Source organism: Neofelis nebulosa, chromosome 14 (assembly GCF_028018385.1).
Source record: "Neofelis nebulosa isolate mNeoNeb1 chromosome 14, mNeoNeb1.pri, whole genome shotgun sequence".
Taxonomy (NCBI): Eukaryota; Metazoa; Chordata; class Mammalia; order Carnivora; family Felidae; genus Neofelis; species Neofelis nebulosa.
This window is the reverse complement of record NC_080795.1, coordinates 79,874,013-79,893,347: the sequence shown is the minus strand read 5'-3', so window position 1 is coordinate 79,893,347 and position 19,335 is coordinate 79,874,013. Positions and strand designations below refer to the sequence as shown.

Below are 19,335 nucleotides of genomic sequence, written 5' to 3'. Positions count from 1 at the left end.
AAGCTTTCTATAGTTTTCAGTGTATAGATCTTTCACCTCTTTGGTTAGGTGTATTTCAAGGTATTTTATGGCTTTTGATGCAATTGTAAATGAGATCAATTCCTTGGTTTCTGTTTCTGCTGCTTCATTATTGGTATATAGAAATGTAGCCAATTTCTGTACATGGATTTTATATCCTGTGACTTTGCTGAATTCATGGATCAGTTGTAGTAGTTTTTTGGTGGAGTCTTTTGGGTTTTCCATGTAGAGTATCATGTCATGTGCAAAGAGTGAAAGTTTTACTGCCTCCTTGCCAGTGTAGATCCCTTTTATTTCACTTTATTGTCTGATTGCTGAGGCTAGAGCTTCCCACACTATGTTGAATGACATTGATGAGAGTGGACATCCCTGTCATGTTCCTGACCTTAGCGGGAAAGTGCTCAGATTTTCCCCATTGAGGATTAGCAGTGGGTCTTTTGTATATGGATTTTATGATCTTGAGTATATTCCTTCTATCCCTGTATTCTTGAGGGTTTTTATCAAGAAAGGATGCTGTATTTTGTCAAATGCTTTCCCTGGGTCTATTGAGAGAATCATGTGGTTCTTGTCCTTTATTTTTTAATATCCTTTATTTTATCCCATTGATTTGTGGGTATTGAACCAGTCCTGCATCTCAAGAATAATTCCCACTTGATCGTGGTGAGTAATTCTTTTAATGTATTGTAGGATCTGGTTTGCTAGTATCTCGTTGAGGTTTTTTGCATCCATGTTCATCAGGGAAATTGGTTTATAGTTCTCCTTTTTAGTGGGGTCTTTGTCTGGTTTTGGAATCAAGGTAATGCTGGCCTTGTAGAATGAGTTTGGAAGTTTTCCTTCCATGTCTTTTTTTTTTTTTTTTTGGAACAGCTTCAAAAGAATAGGTGTTAACTCTTCTTTAAATGTTTGGTAGAATTCCCCCTGGAAAGCCACCTGGCCCTTGTTTGTTGGGAGGTTTTTGATAACTCATTCAATTTCTTTACTAGTTATAAGTCTGTTCACATTTGCTATTTCTTCTTGTTTCAGCTTTGGAAGTTTATATGTTTCTGGAAATTTGTCCATTTCTTCCAGATTGCACAATTTGTTGGCATCTAATTGCTCATAATGTTTTCTTATTATTGTTTGTATTTCTGTGGTATTGGTTGTGATCTCTCCTCTTTCATTTGTGAGTTTGTTTATTTGGGTCCTTTCCTTTTTCTTTTTGATAAGTCTGGCTGGGGCTTTATCAATTCGGTTAACTCATTCAAAGAACCACTCCTAGTTTCATTGATTTGTTCTATTTTTTTTTTTTTTTTCATTTTGATATCATTGATTTCTGCTCTAATCTTTATTATTTCCCTTCTTCTGCTGGTTTTGAGCTTTGCTATTCTTTTTCCGGCTCCTTGAGGCGTAAGGTTAGGTTGTGTTTTTGAGACCTTTCTTCCTTCTTTAGGAAGGCCTGGATTGCTATATACTTCCCTCTTATGACCACCTTTGCTGCATCCCAGAGGTTTTGGGCTGTCGTGTTTTCATTTTTATTGGCTTCCATGTACTTTTTAATTTCTTCTTTAATTTCTTGGTTAACGTATTCGTTCTTTAGTAGGATGTTCTTTAATCTCCAAGCATTTATGGTCTTTCCGAATTTTTCCTTGTGGTTGATTTCAAGTTACATGGTGTTGTGGTCCGAAAAAAACCATGGTATAATCTCGATCTTACTGTACTTGTTGAGGCTGATTTGTGACCCAGGATGTGGTCTGTTCTGGAGAATGTTCCATGTGCACTTGAGAAGAATGTGTATTCTGTTGTGTTAGGATGAAATTTTCTGAATATATCTGTTAAGTCCATTCGGTCCAATGTGTCATTCAAAACTATGGTATCCTTGTTAGGATTTTTACATCTAAGTTTATGAGGGAATAGAAGTCTGTAGTTTTTCTTTCCATATAAACCCTTACTTTAGTATTTGGGTAAGACTGGCCTCTTAAAAAGAATGGGGCCATCTCCTCTATTTTCTGAAGGTGTTTGTATAAAACTGGTATTGTCTCTAACCTGAAGTGTTGATAGAATTCAGTGGGGCAATCCTCTGAGCTTGGCTTCTCTTAGGAGAGCTGTTTTCAGTTGTGAATCCAGTGTCATCATTTAACATAGGGCCCTTAGGTTTTCTGGTTTTTCTTGGTTCCGTTTGGTAATGTGTTTGTTTTATTTAAGTTGAATCTATTGGCACTAAGTTGTTTGCACTATTTTATTATTCTTTTAATGTGTGTAGGGTCTATGCTGACATTCATTTCCTTTTTGATATTGGTAAGTAGTTTCTTCCCTTTTTTCATAGGCCTGACTTAGGGGAATATCACATTTAATGATGTTTTCAAGAACTAGATTTTAGTTTAATTTAGTTTTCTCTATTTATCCATTTCAATTTAATAATTGGCTGATTATGCCCCTCTCGCTGTGATGTTGTTCCTTCTTATCCAACTCCTGGCCTTCCAGCTGTAATAGTATTCTGTATCTCCATATATCCTGGGATATTTGTCTAGAACATGCCATGGTTTATCTTAAGATATCTCTGGGCTTGTGTATTTAACTAGACTTGAATCCCTGTGGGTGGCCTCGTGTCTTCTCCCAGTGTCCCTTACACAGTAGACATGTGTTCACGGTCAGCAAACGAGTACGTGGATGGATGAATGCTCTTCTGAATAGTTTGCAAAAATGGCAAGAGAGAGGGCTGTGCAGCCATGTAGCTCTGCATTTAAATCCTGGATGTGCTGTCTTCCTGGGTGTGTGGCTTGGTGCAGTCTTCTGACTGCTGTGAACCTTGTTTTTGAAAATAGGACTTTCTTTGTAGGACTCTTAAGAATGTTAGAGTCAATCTATATAGATCACTTATCATAGTATTTGGTACCTAGTAGGTGCTCAAGAAAAGGTAGCCTTTGGAAGACCTTTTATTTTAGCTCAAATAATAAGTTGTATGCCTAGAAGTTTCTTTCCTTTAGTTCCTTGCCCACTACTGATTTCTCTAATAGTCCTTTTCCAAGTAAGGACTGCACCATGTTCTGAGAAGGGGAAGTCTCAGGACAGAATAACACATTGCTTCTCATTACATTTTGATTGGAAAAAAAGTTTGAGCATCTTGTGTCTTTTGCCTTACCAACCCACTTTCTGTTGACTAAAATATTGTAATTTTATAGGGCTGAGGAGGCTTTTTTTTTTTTTTTGAAATGAAGGAAGAAAGACAGGAACAATAATTTCACAAAATAATTAATTTGCTTGACTTTTATAAATTATTTTCCCTGTAATTACATCTTTTCCTTTCTTCTTAACAGAGGAAAGACTCAGCCACTTCCAGAAAAACAAAACCACAGACTCTTTCTTCTTTGTTATACTGTTACCTATCCTGTGTATTTTTTGCTCCCTTCCTGGGCGATTTCTACTACATCACATCCTGAAAGTGACTCTTAAGTTTGCCTTAAAAAAACAAAGACCATGTGACACTTGTGTTACTTCACAGGTTTGGGCATTTCAAGGCTGTTTTTCAGAATGTTTGTTTCCCTGACTGTGCCTGCAGTGTGGGAAGACGGCCATGTAGATGTTGGTTGATGGGTTGGCTTCGTTTATTAGTTATTTACTGAGATACTTGTTCACTCACCGTGTACTGCGTTCTCTGAGATCAGGGGTCAACCCTTATTCTGCTGGGAGCTTAGAGCCTGACACCAAAAGTACCCAGGAGGGAAAAAAAGATGAATGAAAGAATAGGCTGAGCAAATGGAATCTGTTGTATTCAGAAGGTCGTTAGAGAAAGGCTTATTGGGATGTGTGTGTGGGGGGGGGTCTTGCTACTTGCTGGTGACTAGGCACTTTTCAAAGTGTGAGAAACATTCACAAGAAACCAGCAATCCCTTTGTGAGATGATAGGGCAGTGCTTTATACTGTGGGAAAAAGATTGGTGATTGTGGTGAATCCAAAGTAGGATCTTTGGGTATTAAAAAAGATTCTGTCTTTTATCGAGCCTTTTTTGAAGCGAGGAAGTGTAGAAGTCATCTTGGATAAGGCGTGGCTTTATCTGGGCCATGAAGGATGAGGAACATTTATGCAGGTGGAGAACATCAGGGAAAGTATTCCTGGTAGGGCAAAAGTTGAAAGGAACCTATAAGCCCATACGTGCGAAGGACACCTTAAAGAGGGGTAGGAAGTGAGTTTTTAAAATGTCGTGACAGACTTGAACAGATCTGTCTCCAAAGATAATCGTAAATGGCCGGTGATCACATGGAAAGACGCTCAGTATCACTAGCCGTTGGGAAAATGCAAATCGAAACCAAAAAGAGATACCACTTCACCCCCGTTAGGAGGGCTATTATAAAACCAACAAATCCACCGAATAGGAAATAGCAGATGTTGACAAGGCTATGGAGGATTTAGGACCCTTGTGCACTGTTGGTGGCAGCTGTGGAAAATGGTATGTTGAGTCCTAAAACAATTCAATATATAGAAATACATGAATTCCCCAAAGAGTTGAAAGCTCTGTCTCAGAACGGGTGTTTGTACACCCATGTTCATGGCAGTGTTACTACTCACGATAGCCGAAAGGTGGAAGAAACCCAGGTGTCCATCAACAGACAAATGGATAAAAGAAAATGTGGCCTGCATACGCAATGGAATGTTATCCAGCTTTCAAAAGAAAGTTCTGGGGCGCCTGGATGGCTCAGTAGGTTCAATGTCCTACTCTCGATTTCATCTCAGGTCATGAACCCAAGGTCATGGGATTGAGTCCCATGTTGGGCTCCACTCTGAATGTGGAGCCTGCTTGGGATTCATTCTCTCTCTCTCTCTCTCTCTCTCTCTCTCTCTCTCCCTCCCTCCCTCCCTCCCTCCGTCCCTCCCTCCCCCCCCCAGCCCTTCCCCTCCCTCTAATTCTTTCCTCCTTCCTCTTTCTGCTCACATGTGCTCTCTCTCTAAAAGAAAGAAAAGTTGTGACACATGCTACAACATGTATGACCCTTGAAGACATTCACCTGAGTAAAATAAACAGTCACAACAGGACAGAAACTGTGATCTTTTTACGTGAGGTTTCAAGAGTCATCAAATTCACAGAGACAGAAAGAGAACGGTGGTTGTCCAGGGCTGGGGGAGGGGAGCAGGGACTTAGTGTTTAACGATAGAGTTTTAGTTTGGGAAAATGAAGACGTTCTGGATATGGATGGACAGTGCTGATGGTTGTACAGCCATGTGAATGTACTTAATGCCACAGAACTTACATTTAAAAGTGATTAAAATGGTAAATTTTATTACGTATATCTTACCATGATACAAAATGGGGGCGGAAAAAAGAAAAAGAAACAGTGCTGAAATCCATTTCCCATTTCTTCCCACTTTAAGCCGTGTTGCCTCAGGGTGTCCAATGGTGGGGCTGCAGAGGGAGAAACGCGTTTGTTTAATGAGCGTCTGTTGGTTCTGCTACCTCGTTTTCTCCTTGAATCTTCGCTGGAGTCTGAGATAGGCATTCGTTGTTGTCCCCGCGTCACAGTGGAGAAACGGGCTGGGAATGGTGGGCAAGAGCCCGAGACCTGGTGGAGCCGGTGCGTCAGACTGAGCTTAACCGGCCTGCGGGCCTGCGCCCCTCCCCCGTACCGTGCGGCTTGGCCACTTCTGGAGGTTTTTTTTCACCTGGCCTTCGCACGGCCAAGTTCTTGTCCCCCTCCCGATGCCCTTTCTGTGACCACTTGCCCATGCAGGTTGTTTATTTTCCAAGTCTGCGCTGCGGTCGCCTCTCCGTTGGAGACAAGAAATAGGTCAACAGAAGCGATAACTAAAGGCTCAGCACGGTGTCTGGCCAGGAGGGTTTATTGAAACAGGACTCCTGAACAGAGAGAGGAAGGCAGGCAGCTCCTTCATCCTGTCGGAAGCGTGGCTTGGTGGCGCTCTTACCAGGGGAGAGGACACGTGCGTCCACCCCTTGGACACATGGCGCTGAGGTCCCGGTTGGCCATGGCCGGCGCCGCTCTGGTTTCTCTGGCCCAGCGGAGAGCTCGGACTTGCATGCGTGTCTTCAGTGGTCCGCTGAGGGCCGGCTGTGGGTACTTTCTCAGACCCCTCTTTACGTGGCCTAGCTGCAGCAGTGGGCGTTCCGGCCCTTCATCCTGAGGGTCTGCCTCCCTGGGATTCCCATGACTTTCGTCTCTCGTTGCTTATGCTTTTGGGGTCCTACCTGTGAAACCACAGCCTCGTCCACGGTCACGAAGATCTACTTCTGTTTTCTTCTTACGGTTTGATCAGCAAGCTTTCCGTGTTGAGAACCATACAGTACATACTTTGCTTTTGTCGGCCACGAATGGTTCCTTTCATATGTTCTTTGTTTTTCTTTGTTGTTGTTTTAGAGCCTTTTGACTCCGTAAAAACTGCTCTCGGGGGTGTACAGAACTAGGCTTCAGGCTGCTTTTGGCTGGGCCGTAGTTGGCTGGGGCCCATGCTGGGCCTTGACTGCAGAAGGTTGAGTCGCCAGAGTGAGGAGTTGAGCTGGGTTTGAGATTTCTTGTTGCTATAGTTACTTGGGCACGCCACAGGCTCCCAAATTCCTCTGCTGTTGTCACATGCTGGGGGGCAGGGCAGAGGGTAGGGGCTGCTGAGGCGCCAGGGCGTTTGCCCAGAGTGGTCTTCCTCCGTCCCCAGCCCTTCCTGCACCACCAGGGCTGGGGGCTTTCCATACCGTGTTCCTTCCCCACTGGTGCTGGTGGCAGGAGCAGGTGGGGTCTCCCTGCTGTCCTTGTCCCGCACTGTGCATCTGGGTCTGATGTTATGGGCTCCCTTGGCATCCCTGCTCCTTGCCCATGTGGCGGCCTCTCTGCCCAGTACATGGTGGGCATTGTGGACGAGTGGGTTTCCAGCTCCGACAGCATTGGCACGGGATTCTGGCTGGGGACCACCTCCTGCCCTTCCCCCCACTAGAATGGGTATTTATCCTTGCCACTGTACTCTTGGCATTGGTTGCCCCTCCTCCAGAAGCTTAGGATTTTGCTTCAGAGTAGAGAAGGGTCTGCTTGGGGATGGGAGGGGAGTGTGGGGTTGGGGCTGGTGTCTTGGCTTCTTACCTTTATTTGGTGGCTGCTGACTCCCTTCCTCCATGCCTGCGCTCTGGAGGGAGGCTACCTCTGCTTCCCCCACCGCAGCCCCCTGCCCTAGTCCTCTGTGTGTATACCCCGAGAGGGTTCATGGTGAGGAGCCTACAGTGGGTGGGAACTACCTTCTGGTCTGGGTTCCCAAGGGGGTCTTTGCTATTATTAGAGCCCCTACTCAGCCTTTAGCGATTTATTAACCTTTGGGCTAATTGCTTCCTGCCAGTTGCGTGCTGGCTGGCTCTGTACTTGTAGAGAAGATATCCCTACCCTTTACCTTCCAGCAGGGCCTTGTACCTCCTTGGCCTTCTGGCTCTGTGGTTGCCCTGTGACCTCATCTCTTGATGGGTTCAAGGAAGTGTCAGGAGTTTGTAGCTGGTCGGCCTTACTGACTGTTGACCTGGGAGCTATGCTCTACCTCCCGGACAGAAGTGCCACCTTCCCCCAACCCCCTCGTCTGTATGTTGAAGTGATGCTGATTGAAATGCGTTTTTCTCTCAGAAATGCTCTAGGAACCACAGAATAATTTTGGAGCCTTTTTCCATTTGTGCATCTGGGCTGAGGGATGTTGGTGCAGACACAAGGCATCCTAGGAAAGATGGTGCAGGGGCCCGGTTTCCGAGTTGCCCACTTGGGGTTATCTTCCCTCTTACCTGAGTGAAGCCTGCCTTCTGGAAGAAAGCCCATCAACTTCGCGATTACTAACATACCGTGTTTACATCATTTTAGACCTTGGAAGCTATCCTGAATTTCAAATACTCTGGAGGCCCGGGCCACGCTGAAGGGTATTACAGGAACCTGTCCCTGGGGCTGCACGTGGAGGCTGAGCCGTCTGTGTTCTTCACCCGAGTCACTACTCTGCCGGCGACCAGGTAAGAGGATCTCTACCCTATGATTGCCTTCTTCTGGAATCTGAAAGCACTGCATTTGGAATTCTGACCTCAGGATTCATCTTGGTCCCACCTCTAGTCAAATCCACACCACCGTGCCAAGTTGCGTAGCCTTCCTGGGACTCAGGTTTCTGTATCAGAAAAACAGGCCTTATAAGGAGTGCCTTTTCCTTTAGTTGTAGTGGACGGGTTTTACACCTTGTAACGTGGCAGAATAATAACATCAACGTTGCAACATGCTTGCTTGTGGCCGTCATTGTACAGGACACATTTCCCACTCATGGCCCTGAGGCTGGTCCTGGCTTCAGTCTGATTCCCTCTCCTGCTAGTAGGGGTTCGGCAGGTAGCCACATGTCCTGGGGACTCCTGGAGTCTAACATCTCTTCCTGTGTCACTTCCGGCATCCCTGGAAAACAGCGTGCAGAGCCAGGCTGTCCAGGATCTCAGCACCTCCCCGTTCATGGAGTTCCTGGCCATCTAGAGCCCGGGCTGTTTCTGCCCAGGGCGCCCATCTTGCATAGACATTTTCTCTCCAGTTTACTCCTCCAGGCCTAGCCTTCCTCCAGGGGGAAAGAAATCAGACAGCGTGTCTATGTCAAACCCAGAAGTGGCCAGAGGTCCTAGAAGTACTCTGCTCTGAGGCAGGAGAATGACAATATCGCATCGAAAACTTGGAGAGAGAGCCGGGAGTGGTTGGTTCTGAAAGTGGTGGGTGGTATTCCATCCAACGGGGCTGCTCTTGTCAGATTCCTCCTCCAGCGGCCAGCAGCCTGTGGGAAGCAGGTGCAGATTACCACCGAATACTTCCTATTTATTTTCATGTCCAGTGGTTCCTTACATGTTGGGGTAGGATGCAGTGGGACAGGATTACTTCTTCCTCTTTTTTTTAAAGTTTATTTATTTTGAAAGAGAATGCAAGTGGGGGAGGGCAGAGAGCGGGGAGGAGAGAGAGAATCCCAAGCTGGCTTCGTGCCATCAGCGTGGAGCCCAATGCGGGGCTCGAACCCATGAACCGTGAGATGATGACCTGAGCTGAAATTGAGTCAGATGCTTAACCAGCTGAGCCCCCAGTGCCCCTAGTATTGTTTATTCTTGATAGAGTTACGGTGGCAGTGATCGCAAGCACCTCTGTAGCCTTGAGCTGGGAAAGAACATCACAGGCAGCAGCCCCTTCCCTCCACCCGTGGGTTCCGTGTTCCACAGAGTGAAAGAGAGGGATGTTGCTGCCCACGTTAATGTTGATAAAAAACTCCTTTTAAAGTGATACAGCCCCAAATAATAAGTGTGGTTTTGGTTTATAGGAAAGACCATTTTTCTTCCCAGCCGTTGGAGAATGGCTCCGCAAGAATTAATGGCTTAGCTTGGGCTTCTTAGCATCACATTTCATCATCTGTCACTTTTTTCAGTCCGTGGAGTAATAGTCTTTCTTGCCAAGGCTTGCCTCTGTTTTGCATTTGTTGTATAAAGCATCAAAGCACTTACCCCCGGGGAGGCTGTGACCAGGGCTGCTGCCAGATGCTCTGAGAGTATTTCAGGCCCTTCCTGTGCATTAGGGCTGCTCCGTGATGTACCTGCTGTGTTCCTTTCTCATCCTCGCATTGCCTGCTGCCACTGCTCATATAAATAGTTCTTGGAAGCAGCACAGGTTGTCACTGAGTTGGGTTTTCTCCCCCCTCTTGATACCTGGCTTCCATGTCATGGCCCCTGCAGCTCTAAATGACAATTTAAGATGACAAAAATGCTGCCATGTGGAAAGGAGCAAACACACTTGGAAAAGTCAGTGGTTAGCTCAAGTGCTCTTTGGCTCCCGATTACCCCACCCACTGATTCTACTCTTTCTTGTCGGCCGACGTGGTCTTTTTCTTGCTCTCGGGATTGATCTCCTAACCCTCCCTTTCCATTCCCGCTAAGTCTGATTCTCCCCAGATCCTGTGGATTGAACCTCTGAGACATCTCCTGACCCCCTCTGCATTCCACTGCACGTCTTGGTTACCTCTCCTTGACACTTTAGGAGTAGTTGGCTGTGTGGTCCCCCTGCCTCCAGTTTTGCTCCTGCATCATCCTGTAAATGCAGACGGATTAAAGACTTTCCCAGTACTTGGGAGATAAAATTCAAAGTCCCTATCGTGATATTCAGGGGACTTAAAAATTTGAGCCAGACCTTTGCCTTTAGCTCTGTTTGTTCCCACTTCCTCCACACATCCAGGAGAAGACACTTTGCCTCTGTCAGCAGCACTAGGTGTATCAAGACCATTTCCTGCAACATGTCTTTGCATACATTTCTAAAACTCTTCTTAAGCTGTCTTTCACCTACTCTTTTGGGAAAAGTTTGTTGGCCGTTGATGATCTACTATGTCACCAGTTTTGTAAAATTTTCCTGAATGTGACTAGATAGAGTTGGTTGGTCCTTCTGTGCGCCTTGTGTTTCCAGTAAAGTACTTACCAGACTATAAGCCTTTCAACAAGTACCTTGAATGTTTCATTTATTCTTTAAATAAACACCAGTATTTCATATTTTAGATAAAGCACTCAGTGGGGTAGTAAATGGGTAGAGCCCGTCCTTGTGTTTCATCAGCCTGGTAAAAGCTAATCAGGCAGAAATAATATCAAATGGAAACATGGGTCTATATTAAGGAATGTTGAATCCTAGAAATAGAAATAGCAAGTGAATAAACAGAAAAGATTCTTCCCCTTGCTTCTTAATTTCTCTAAAAGACTATTGACTATTTAAAGAAAAAATAAGAGCATATAATTTTGTTGTGCATATCATATAGAGAAGTAAAATATGTAACCAAAAATAGCACAAAGAAATGGAAGGGAGACGGAGGAGAGGAGGATGGCAGTTCTTACATGCTACTGTTACGGTACCGTTTGAAGTTAAAATGTAGTAAGTTAAAGGTGCATATTGGAAACCCTTTAGCAACCACTTAAAGTGTGGCTAATAAGCCAGAAGAGAGAAAATGAGTTACTAGAAAATGCTTAATCTGAAAAGGGGGGAAGAGGTGGCAAGTAAAGAACTAGAATCTTATAGTAGAATAGCAATGTGGTAGACTTAAGTCTAATGTACCAAGAATTGTATTAAATGTAAATGGACTAAAGACTGTATGTAAAAGTGCAAGTTGTCAGACTATAGTAAAACAAACAAACAAACAAACTAGAGACAACTACATGTTTTCTACCAGAAACTCACAATTATGTAGAGTGTATAAGTACAAATATGGGGGGGAAGATATGCCATGCAAACACTTAATCATGAGAAAGTTGGTGTGGGTATGTTAATATCAAACAAGTAGACTTTGAGGAGAAAAGGGTAGGATAATTTTATTGATAGAAAGGTCGAGTCCTCAAGAGTACATAAAAAGTATAAATGCAAATGTACTTAAAACATAACTTCAAAATAAAACCAGGATCTTGGGGAGAAACGGAAAATACCAGTTATAGTTGGGTATTTTAACACCTGTATCTCAGTAGTTGATAGACAAGCAGACAGAAAATTAGTAATAATATAGGAAACATGTATACTTGTAGTAAATAATTCCAGCTAACTGATATTTATAGGACACTAAATGCATATATTAGAAAAGATGAATGGTTCAAAAAAAGGGTGAAGAGTAGTTACCAATGAAATGGAAAATGAAAAAATAATATGTAAAGTAAATGGAACTAAAAGTTGATTCTTGGAAAAGATTAATAAAATTAATAAACTATAGCCAGGATGATCAGAATTAGAAAGAGAAAATACAAATTACTGTGAATGAATCACTATAAATTCTGTACACATTAAAATAATAAAAGTATATTATGATAAATCATATTCTGATAAATTTTACAAATGAAAAATGTTTTGAAAGACAGAAATTACTAAAGTTGACACAAGAAGAAATAGAGTCCTTGAGATAGTCACATATCAGTTAGTTTAAATTCTTAATTAAAAACTCCCCATGAAGCAAACTTTACGCTCAGATGGCTTCACTGTGAAATATATCAAACTTTTCAGGAGAAATAATACCACTTTTACAAAAATTCTTCCACAAGTAGACAAGGGAGGGAATACTTCCAATTCTCATTTTAGGACACTATCTTCACCCTGATGCCAGTTGGGAGAAACATTATGAGAAAGCAAATGTTGTGATACATGTCCTCATGTGCATAATTCTAAAAATTCAGAACCGAATACTAAGAAATCCACCCTAGCAATATAAAAGAGATATGCAATATGAATAATTCAGGTTTCATCCAACAACACAAGGTTGTTTTACCATTGAAAAATCAGTGCATTTACTAACAAAATAAAGGAGAAAAATAAGATGTCAGTTGATGAAAAAAATCCTCTGACAAAATTGAACACTTATGATAGAAACTGTCCATAAACAAGTCTCGGAGGAGAACTTGTGCAGTCTGATCTGGATGATCTACAAAACCCTAAAATTATGTAGCTTAACATAATACTTGATTGGGAAAGACTGAGCACTTGTTCTGAGATCAGGACCAGTCAAGACAAGTATGTTTGCTCTTGCCAGTGTATTCATTACTTTTCTGCCATTTCTACCTAATCAGGGCAGGCAATGAGATGAGAAACGAATTAAAGCTGTAAAAATTGGAAATGAAGAACAGTTAGCAATCACATGTGTTTGCATGATACATATGATCATGTACGTAAATATCCTAAGAGATCTACCACACTAAAGAAATTATTAGAACTAATAAGTTAACAAGATTGCAGGATGATACCATATTATATTCAGAAATCAACTATGGTTTTATACACTGGCATATAGTAGCAATTAATTTGCAAATGAAATTTTGAAAATATTTGTATTATAGTAAAAAACATTCAACACTTAGGGATAAATCTTTTTAAAGATGATCTCTACCTTGAAAATGTCAAAGTACAGCTAAGGGAAATTAGAGAACACTTAAATAATTGGAGAGCTATACCATGCCTGTTGATTTAGAGAATCAATTATTGCTAAGATATCAGTTCCCCCAAATTGGATTATAAATTCAGTGCAATTCCAGTCAAAATCCCAGCAGGTTGGGTGCCCGGGTGGCTTGGTCGGCTAAGCGTCCGACTCTTGATAGCAACTCAGTTCTTGGTTTCAAGGTCATGAATTCAAACTCCACATTGGGCTCCACCCCAGATGTGAAGCCTACTTGGAAAAAAAATAAAATCCAAGCAGATTTTTTTTGGAGTGCAATTGACAAGTTGTTACAGAAATTATTTCAAAATGCCTATTGCCAATGGACTAGACACACATCTACACACACACACACACACACACACACACACACAAAGTTGGTGTAGGCGATGATTTTAAGGCAGTGTGCCGTTAGACTAGCTAAGACAGTGCTATTGTTATAGACAAAGGGATCAATGGACCATAATAGTCTAGAGATAGGCTTTTTTTATATAGGATCAAATGATTTTTAAGGTATGAAAACAACTTCACGTGGAGTGAAAAGGTTTTTCAACAAATGGTACTGGAAGAACTGGATACGAATGTGGGGAAAAGAAGAACTTTCACCCATAGATTCCATCATACACAAAAATTCATTTGAGATGGGTTCTAGACCTAAAAGAAAAAACTTTGCTACTTTTTCTTTGAAAAGGTTTACAAAGTATCTTTGTAACTTTGGTGCAAAGATTCCTCAGGTGGGGTCAAAGACTACTAACTATAAAATTATAAAGTTGATAAAATTTAAAATTTAAGACACAGAATTGAAGCAGGCCCCAGGCTGAGCTGTCAGCACAGAGCCTGACACAGGGCTCAATCTCAGCGACCGTGAGATCTTGACCTGAGCTAAAGTCAGGCGTTTAACTGACTGAGACTCCCAGGAGCCACAAGAACACTTGATTTTATACTGGAGAAGGAAAGGTGGCAAAGAAAATGGAACATTGTCCAAATTCTTGAAGAATGAGCAAGGTTTCACCACTCATTTGCTGGGAGGAGTGGGGGACTAACACTGGACTTCTGTTTCCTTGGCCAGATTTTGAGCTCTGTGCAGTGCGGAGGCAGGAGGTTAACCTTGGTACCTCAAGGCTTGGCACCTTTGGCCCATGGTAGGGCCGTGTGAAACTTAAAGAGTGATTGGACGAGTATAGACAGTTCTTGACTTATGATGGCCTGATTTAGAATCTTTCAACCTTTAGTAGGGTGAAAGTGATCTGAATTCAGTTTCTACTGTTTTGTGATTTTGAACTTGGATCTTTTCCTGGGCTAGCGGTATGTGGATACTTGCTTATTAGGCTGGGCAGCGGTGGGGAGCTGCGGCCCCAGTCAGCCAGTGAGTATGAGGGTCCACGACTGGCACACTGACGGCCATTCTACATCCGCAACGGCCATTCTGTTGGTCAGTACAGTAGTCAGTTACATGAGATATTAAATAGGCATTTTTGATGTTTCTGCCCAACTGTAGACTAATGTAAGTGTTCTTAGGCACATTTAAGGTGGGCGAGGCTAAACCGTGGTATTTGGTAGGTTAGTGTATGAAATGCATTTCAGCTTAGGATGGGTTTATCTGGATGTAACTCCACTGTAACTGGAGGAAGATCTGTAGATGACGGCAATACTACATTTTTTTCAGGTGTCTTTTGTGTAAAAGGCATTGCTTCTAAAAAATTTTCTTAAGCTCTGTTTTCCTTAGAGACCTGTGTAAACTACATGGCCTGGAATATAGTAGAATTACCATGCATTTGATTTGGGTACTCCAATTTTGCATTTCATTGAGGTTGATGTGACAGTGTCTCTGGAATTCATTGTTTTTTATATTGCTCACAGGTGATTTTTCTGTTAGCATCATGCCATTTTAGAGTCAAGCATCCATTCCCATAGCGGGCCCATTTTGACGCATTTGCTTTATAAATGAGGTCCAGAGAAGGGTGTGTGATTTGCCCAGGTTCTCACAGCTTGCTGGTGACAGACTGGCATCCACGGGTCACGGCTTCAAGGCCTCTGCAGCACAGACGGCTGGATGACCCACAGTACGTGTTAGTTGGAGCTTGTGTGGAGATTCGGGCTGACTTTGGTGCAAAAAAGCCACATACACATCAAAAGATTACTATTGCTGGCATGAACAATCTACTTGGAACCCCAAATATAAATGGATACGAAGCCATTATGCTCCTTTGGATGGTTCCATATACCTGCTCCTCTGCGAATATTGATAACTGATGCAGTTTTTCTCACTGGGAGTTGTTTAATGAGAGTGTTTTAGGAGTGAAGGGGGATGGGAAATCCTATTTATTCAGGGCCTGCTGTATTCTAGGGAGTGACCCAGGTCTGTCGGGCTCAGCGTCCTATTAAACTCCGTAAACCCTTCGAAGTCGGCCTTGCTCTCTGGAGATGTTGCCTGAGCCGCACGTTAACGAGTGGAAGAGGTGTGGTGTGCTTTCCGGCCTTCTGGGCACCGTTTCTGCCAGCGGTCCTCTGAGCTGGGAGCGCAGAGGCCTGGGTTCTGGTCTGCATTCTGCCCCTCACCCCTGCCATATCTTTGGAGGCGGCTGGCTCTCCCCCAGGTCCGCCTTCCTGCCCCTCACGGGAGTGCTCAGCGTGGCCCTGCTCACCTCACCCGGCTGATGCGAGAAGCAGAGGATGCCACGGAGGACACAGGTGTGTTCTTGACCCCAGCGCGTGGTGTAGATGGGAGGCAGAGCTCTCTTTGCTCTTTCCCCCCGCTTCTCCCTCAGGGGTGTGCATGGGTCTCAGATGACTTGTATTGAGGAGATCGGTTGCTTTGAGATTCACTCGTTTCACACCAAGCTGGCTGGTATGTTGTTAGGGAGCAGACTGAAATGGATTGGGCCATGCCACCCCCGTCTGAATGCCCAGCCCTCGTCTCTCCTGAGGAGCAATTTCTTTCTAGTCTGTTAGAATAAATGATCCAATCTCATGCATTGCTACTCTGAGCTATGTGAAAAACACTCTCCCCTGCGCAGGGCCAGGGTGTAATCGTTACTACGTTATTAAGAGAAATCCTACCACTTGACACATCACAGCACTTATCCCTGGCCATTTAGAAAAATTCCATTTCCCCCCATGGGGTAAGACCGCTCAACTCTGTAGGGAACATGTGCTCACAGACCCATAATAAAGGCAATCTTAACGTTGGGTTGTTGGGTTTTATCGTGGTAGATCTTTTTCAAGTTGTTACATTTATTTATTAAGTTGGTTTCCAGCTTACCAAGAATGTAGCGTTTTAACAAGCACCAGGATTCAGAAGATGTACCTGTATCTGCTTTCAAATTTTGATTCCACTGCTTACCTGCACTGTGATCTTGAGCAAATCATTTATATTCCTTTAGCCTGAAACAGGTAACATTGATAGTGTCCAGTTGTGCTGACGTTGTACAAATGTGTGCAAAGTACCTAATACAGTGCCTGACACCAGGTAGATCACTGAAAGGAGGTGGTTGTCACTTTTCTCGTGTGTCTGCCTTGCGTGTTCCAGTCATGTGCCACATTCTAGGGACAAAGGGCTGGGTGGGTCGTGCAGAAACATAACAGCTTTGGTGCAGCGGGCTCTGTGGACGTCCTTATGATGTCACTCACGGAACGTATCTGAACGGTCCCTTCGCCTTTGCCCCACTGCTGGACGCACGGCTGTATCGGTACCGCCTAGCCAATGACGCAAGCGGTCACTGGAGCCCCTGTGTGGCTCGGCCCCTTAGGCATCCGGCTCTTGATCTCAGCTCCGGTCTTGATCCCGGGGTCGTGAGTTCAAGCCCCGTACTGGGCTTCACCCTGGGCGTGGAGCCTACCTAAAAAAATAACCAGGCAGTAAATCAATGGAATTGTTAAATATTAGAATGGGGATGTGAGCAGTGTGGGGTGAGAATCTTGAAGCAAACTGCTGAATTTGCATCGGATGGTTTCAGGGGGTATGGCAGGAACTCTTCGGGGAGGTGGGGGTAGGGCACTTCATGGTCCCTGTGATGGGGAGCGATGGGCAGAAGGGGGCGCCCAGTGCAGGGTGCGGCTGGGCACTGGAGTGGCCCTGGTGGCTGCTGGGGGGCGGGTATTAACCTGGTTTGGCCCCAGGTGGCTGGCAGGCACCAGAGAGCTGCCTCATCTTTTGCACCGGAGTATTTATTACCAATTAAACCTAGGAAGAAAAGACTCAATCCTCCTCTCCTCTGAGATGACAGAAAATGAAATGAGGTTTTAAATTCTGTTGGTCTGATTCAGACCCATGCCATTTTTTTTTTCAATTTATTTTGAAGTAGATTTTCACAGGAAGTTGCCAAAAAATGTACAGATCCTGTGCAGCCCACATCCCGCCCTCCCCAGTAGGATATAAGATATTCCGGTCTGCAGTTGGGAAATGGAGAGAATGAATACTGAAAAGAATTACTTGAGGTGCCCAGTGAAGACCCCTTTATAATATTTAATGAACTTTCCAATGTCTTTATTAAAAATTTTTTAAATGTTTATTTACTTTTAAGAGAGAGAGAGAGCGTGCACCAGCAGGGGAGAGGCAGAGAGAGAGGGAGACACAGAACCCGATGCAGGCTCCAGGCTCTGAGCTGTCAGCACAGAACCCTGTGCGGGGCTTGAACCCATGAACCGGGAGACCATGACCTGAGCCGAAGTCGGATGCGTAACTGATGGAGCCACCCAGCCGCCCCGAACTTTCCAGATTTTTTCAACAGAGGCTTTAGCAAGGTTTTTGATGTCCATGAGATATAGTAGGCCCTGAAAGGCCCAGAAGTCCTGGAGACGGTGCCCTGTGCTTAGCCCTGGGTCCGTGTCTGGGGGAGGCCCGCTGCGGCCCCGCTCCCACTTGGACTGGAGGTGGTATTGTTGGGACGCCGCTCTCAGCTGCTGCCTCACACATCTAATTTCTGGGAAGGATGGTCCAGCGCAGGCTGGGGAACTCGTGCTCTTGCCTTGTGGCAGGGGCCAGGGTGGTCCAGCCAGCGAGCCCACGTGAGAGGGTGGGGAGCCCGCCTCTGCCCCACCATCACCACCTTCTCGGCCATCTGCGGGGATGCGAGGAGGGCTGCCTTGCCTCTTGGAGAACCACACACAGCACCGCTGCCCCCAGCTGCCACGGCGGTTCGGTCGGTGGGCGCGTCAGGTTGGAGGGAGCTTCCTCCCCTCTCCCACTTGCTGGCTCACGTTCCCTGAGATGATGAGCCCCCCTTTCATTGTCTTTCCAGCTGTTAGTGTATTGTAGGCCTGCAGAGGCCCGGAGGGCGGGACCCAGCCTGTCAGTGGCAGGAGCGGCTGGACATTCCGTCTAGACTGATACCCACACGGTTAGCCCTCTCTGGCTCCTGGTCTGCTGGCCATGAGCCCCAGGTGTACCGCCTCCCAGTTTCTGTGTCTGCTCACAGGTGTATCTTGAGGAGACTCCTTTTGTGTCTTACTGATACTTAGTAATAAACTATTAAAACTGATAATTTTGGGGGGCTCGGGTGGCTTGGTTGAGCGTCTGACTCTCAATTTTGGCTTGGGTCACGATCTCACAGTTCATGAGTTTGAGCCCCGCATTGGGCTCTGTGCTGACTGCTTGGAGCCTGCTTGGGATTCTCTCCCTCTCTCTCTCTGCCCCTTGACTGCTAGTTTGCACTCTCACTCAAAAAAAAAAAAAATAAATAAACAACAAAAAAAATCAATAATTTTAAGTGATCTGTATTTTATCTTAGGTTGTGATATCCTTAAATATCACATGTTGATGTTCGTTTTAAGACCATATACTTACTAAAGACAGATGTAAAGTTTTCTATTTAACAAATAATAGACACTAATATATTGGGAAAGTGTGATTTATAAATGTCAATTTAAAATGCCTAGGTCACTTTGATTTAGGGATTGAACGTAAGAGTAAAGGTAGATTCTATAAAAGCAAAGGTTGGCCAGAGTTTCTTTGCAACCTAATGATTAGAATTCTTGCACTTTGCATTTTTAAAGTTTTGCTAGTTTGTTTGTTTAATCCTTGTAGAGTGAGTCTCAAATGCTGATACGTGGAGTGATTCCAGGCGGGTGTTTGCAAATATTCTTCTGTGAGCAATCCTGTTTGAATCTGGCTTCTCACCATTTCCAGAAAACGAAAAGCCATATTGGACCCGGTCATGCTTATGCACGATCGTCGTGAGTCACAAAGCATCTGGCGGTGCCCAGCACACGCACCTGGTGTCAGTCCCCAGAGGCACAATGTCACACGTGTGCTCCTGGCTCCTGTCTCTCACTCGCGGTCCGTTCTGAGCGCAAGTTCGGCGATGTAACGGAGAGGAAGCGGCGGGTTCTTCGGAGCTGCTGTGGTGCTATGCCGGTCTGTTGGAAGACGAGACCGCGTTGTGACCGAGCCGCGAGCACGTTTCTCCGAGCGCCAGCGGCTCCTGGGCACGC

General features: G+C 44.6%; 1 protein-coding gene across 6 annotated transcripts in view; it reads left to right on the top strand.

Annotated features, from left to right (window-relative positions):
• TRAPPC9 (trafficking protein particle complex subunit 9) overlaps positions 1 to 19,335 on the top strand; it is a 572,152-nt gene that overhangs the window by 352,491 nt on the left and 200,326 nt on the right. For all 6 annotated transcript variants that reach the window (XM_058699183.1, XM_058699185.1, XM_058699186.1 and 3 more), the window contains one exon: positions 7,824 to 7,966. In XM_058699183.1, coding sequence (XP_058555166.1) covers positions 7,824 to 7,966 — 143 coding nt within the window. The remainder of the gene's footprint in view (positions 1 to 7,823; positions 7,967 to 19,335) is intronic.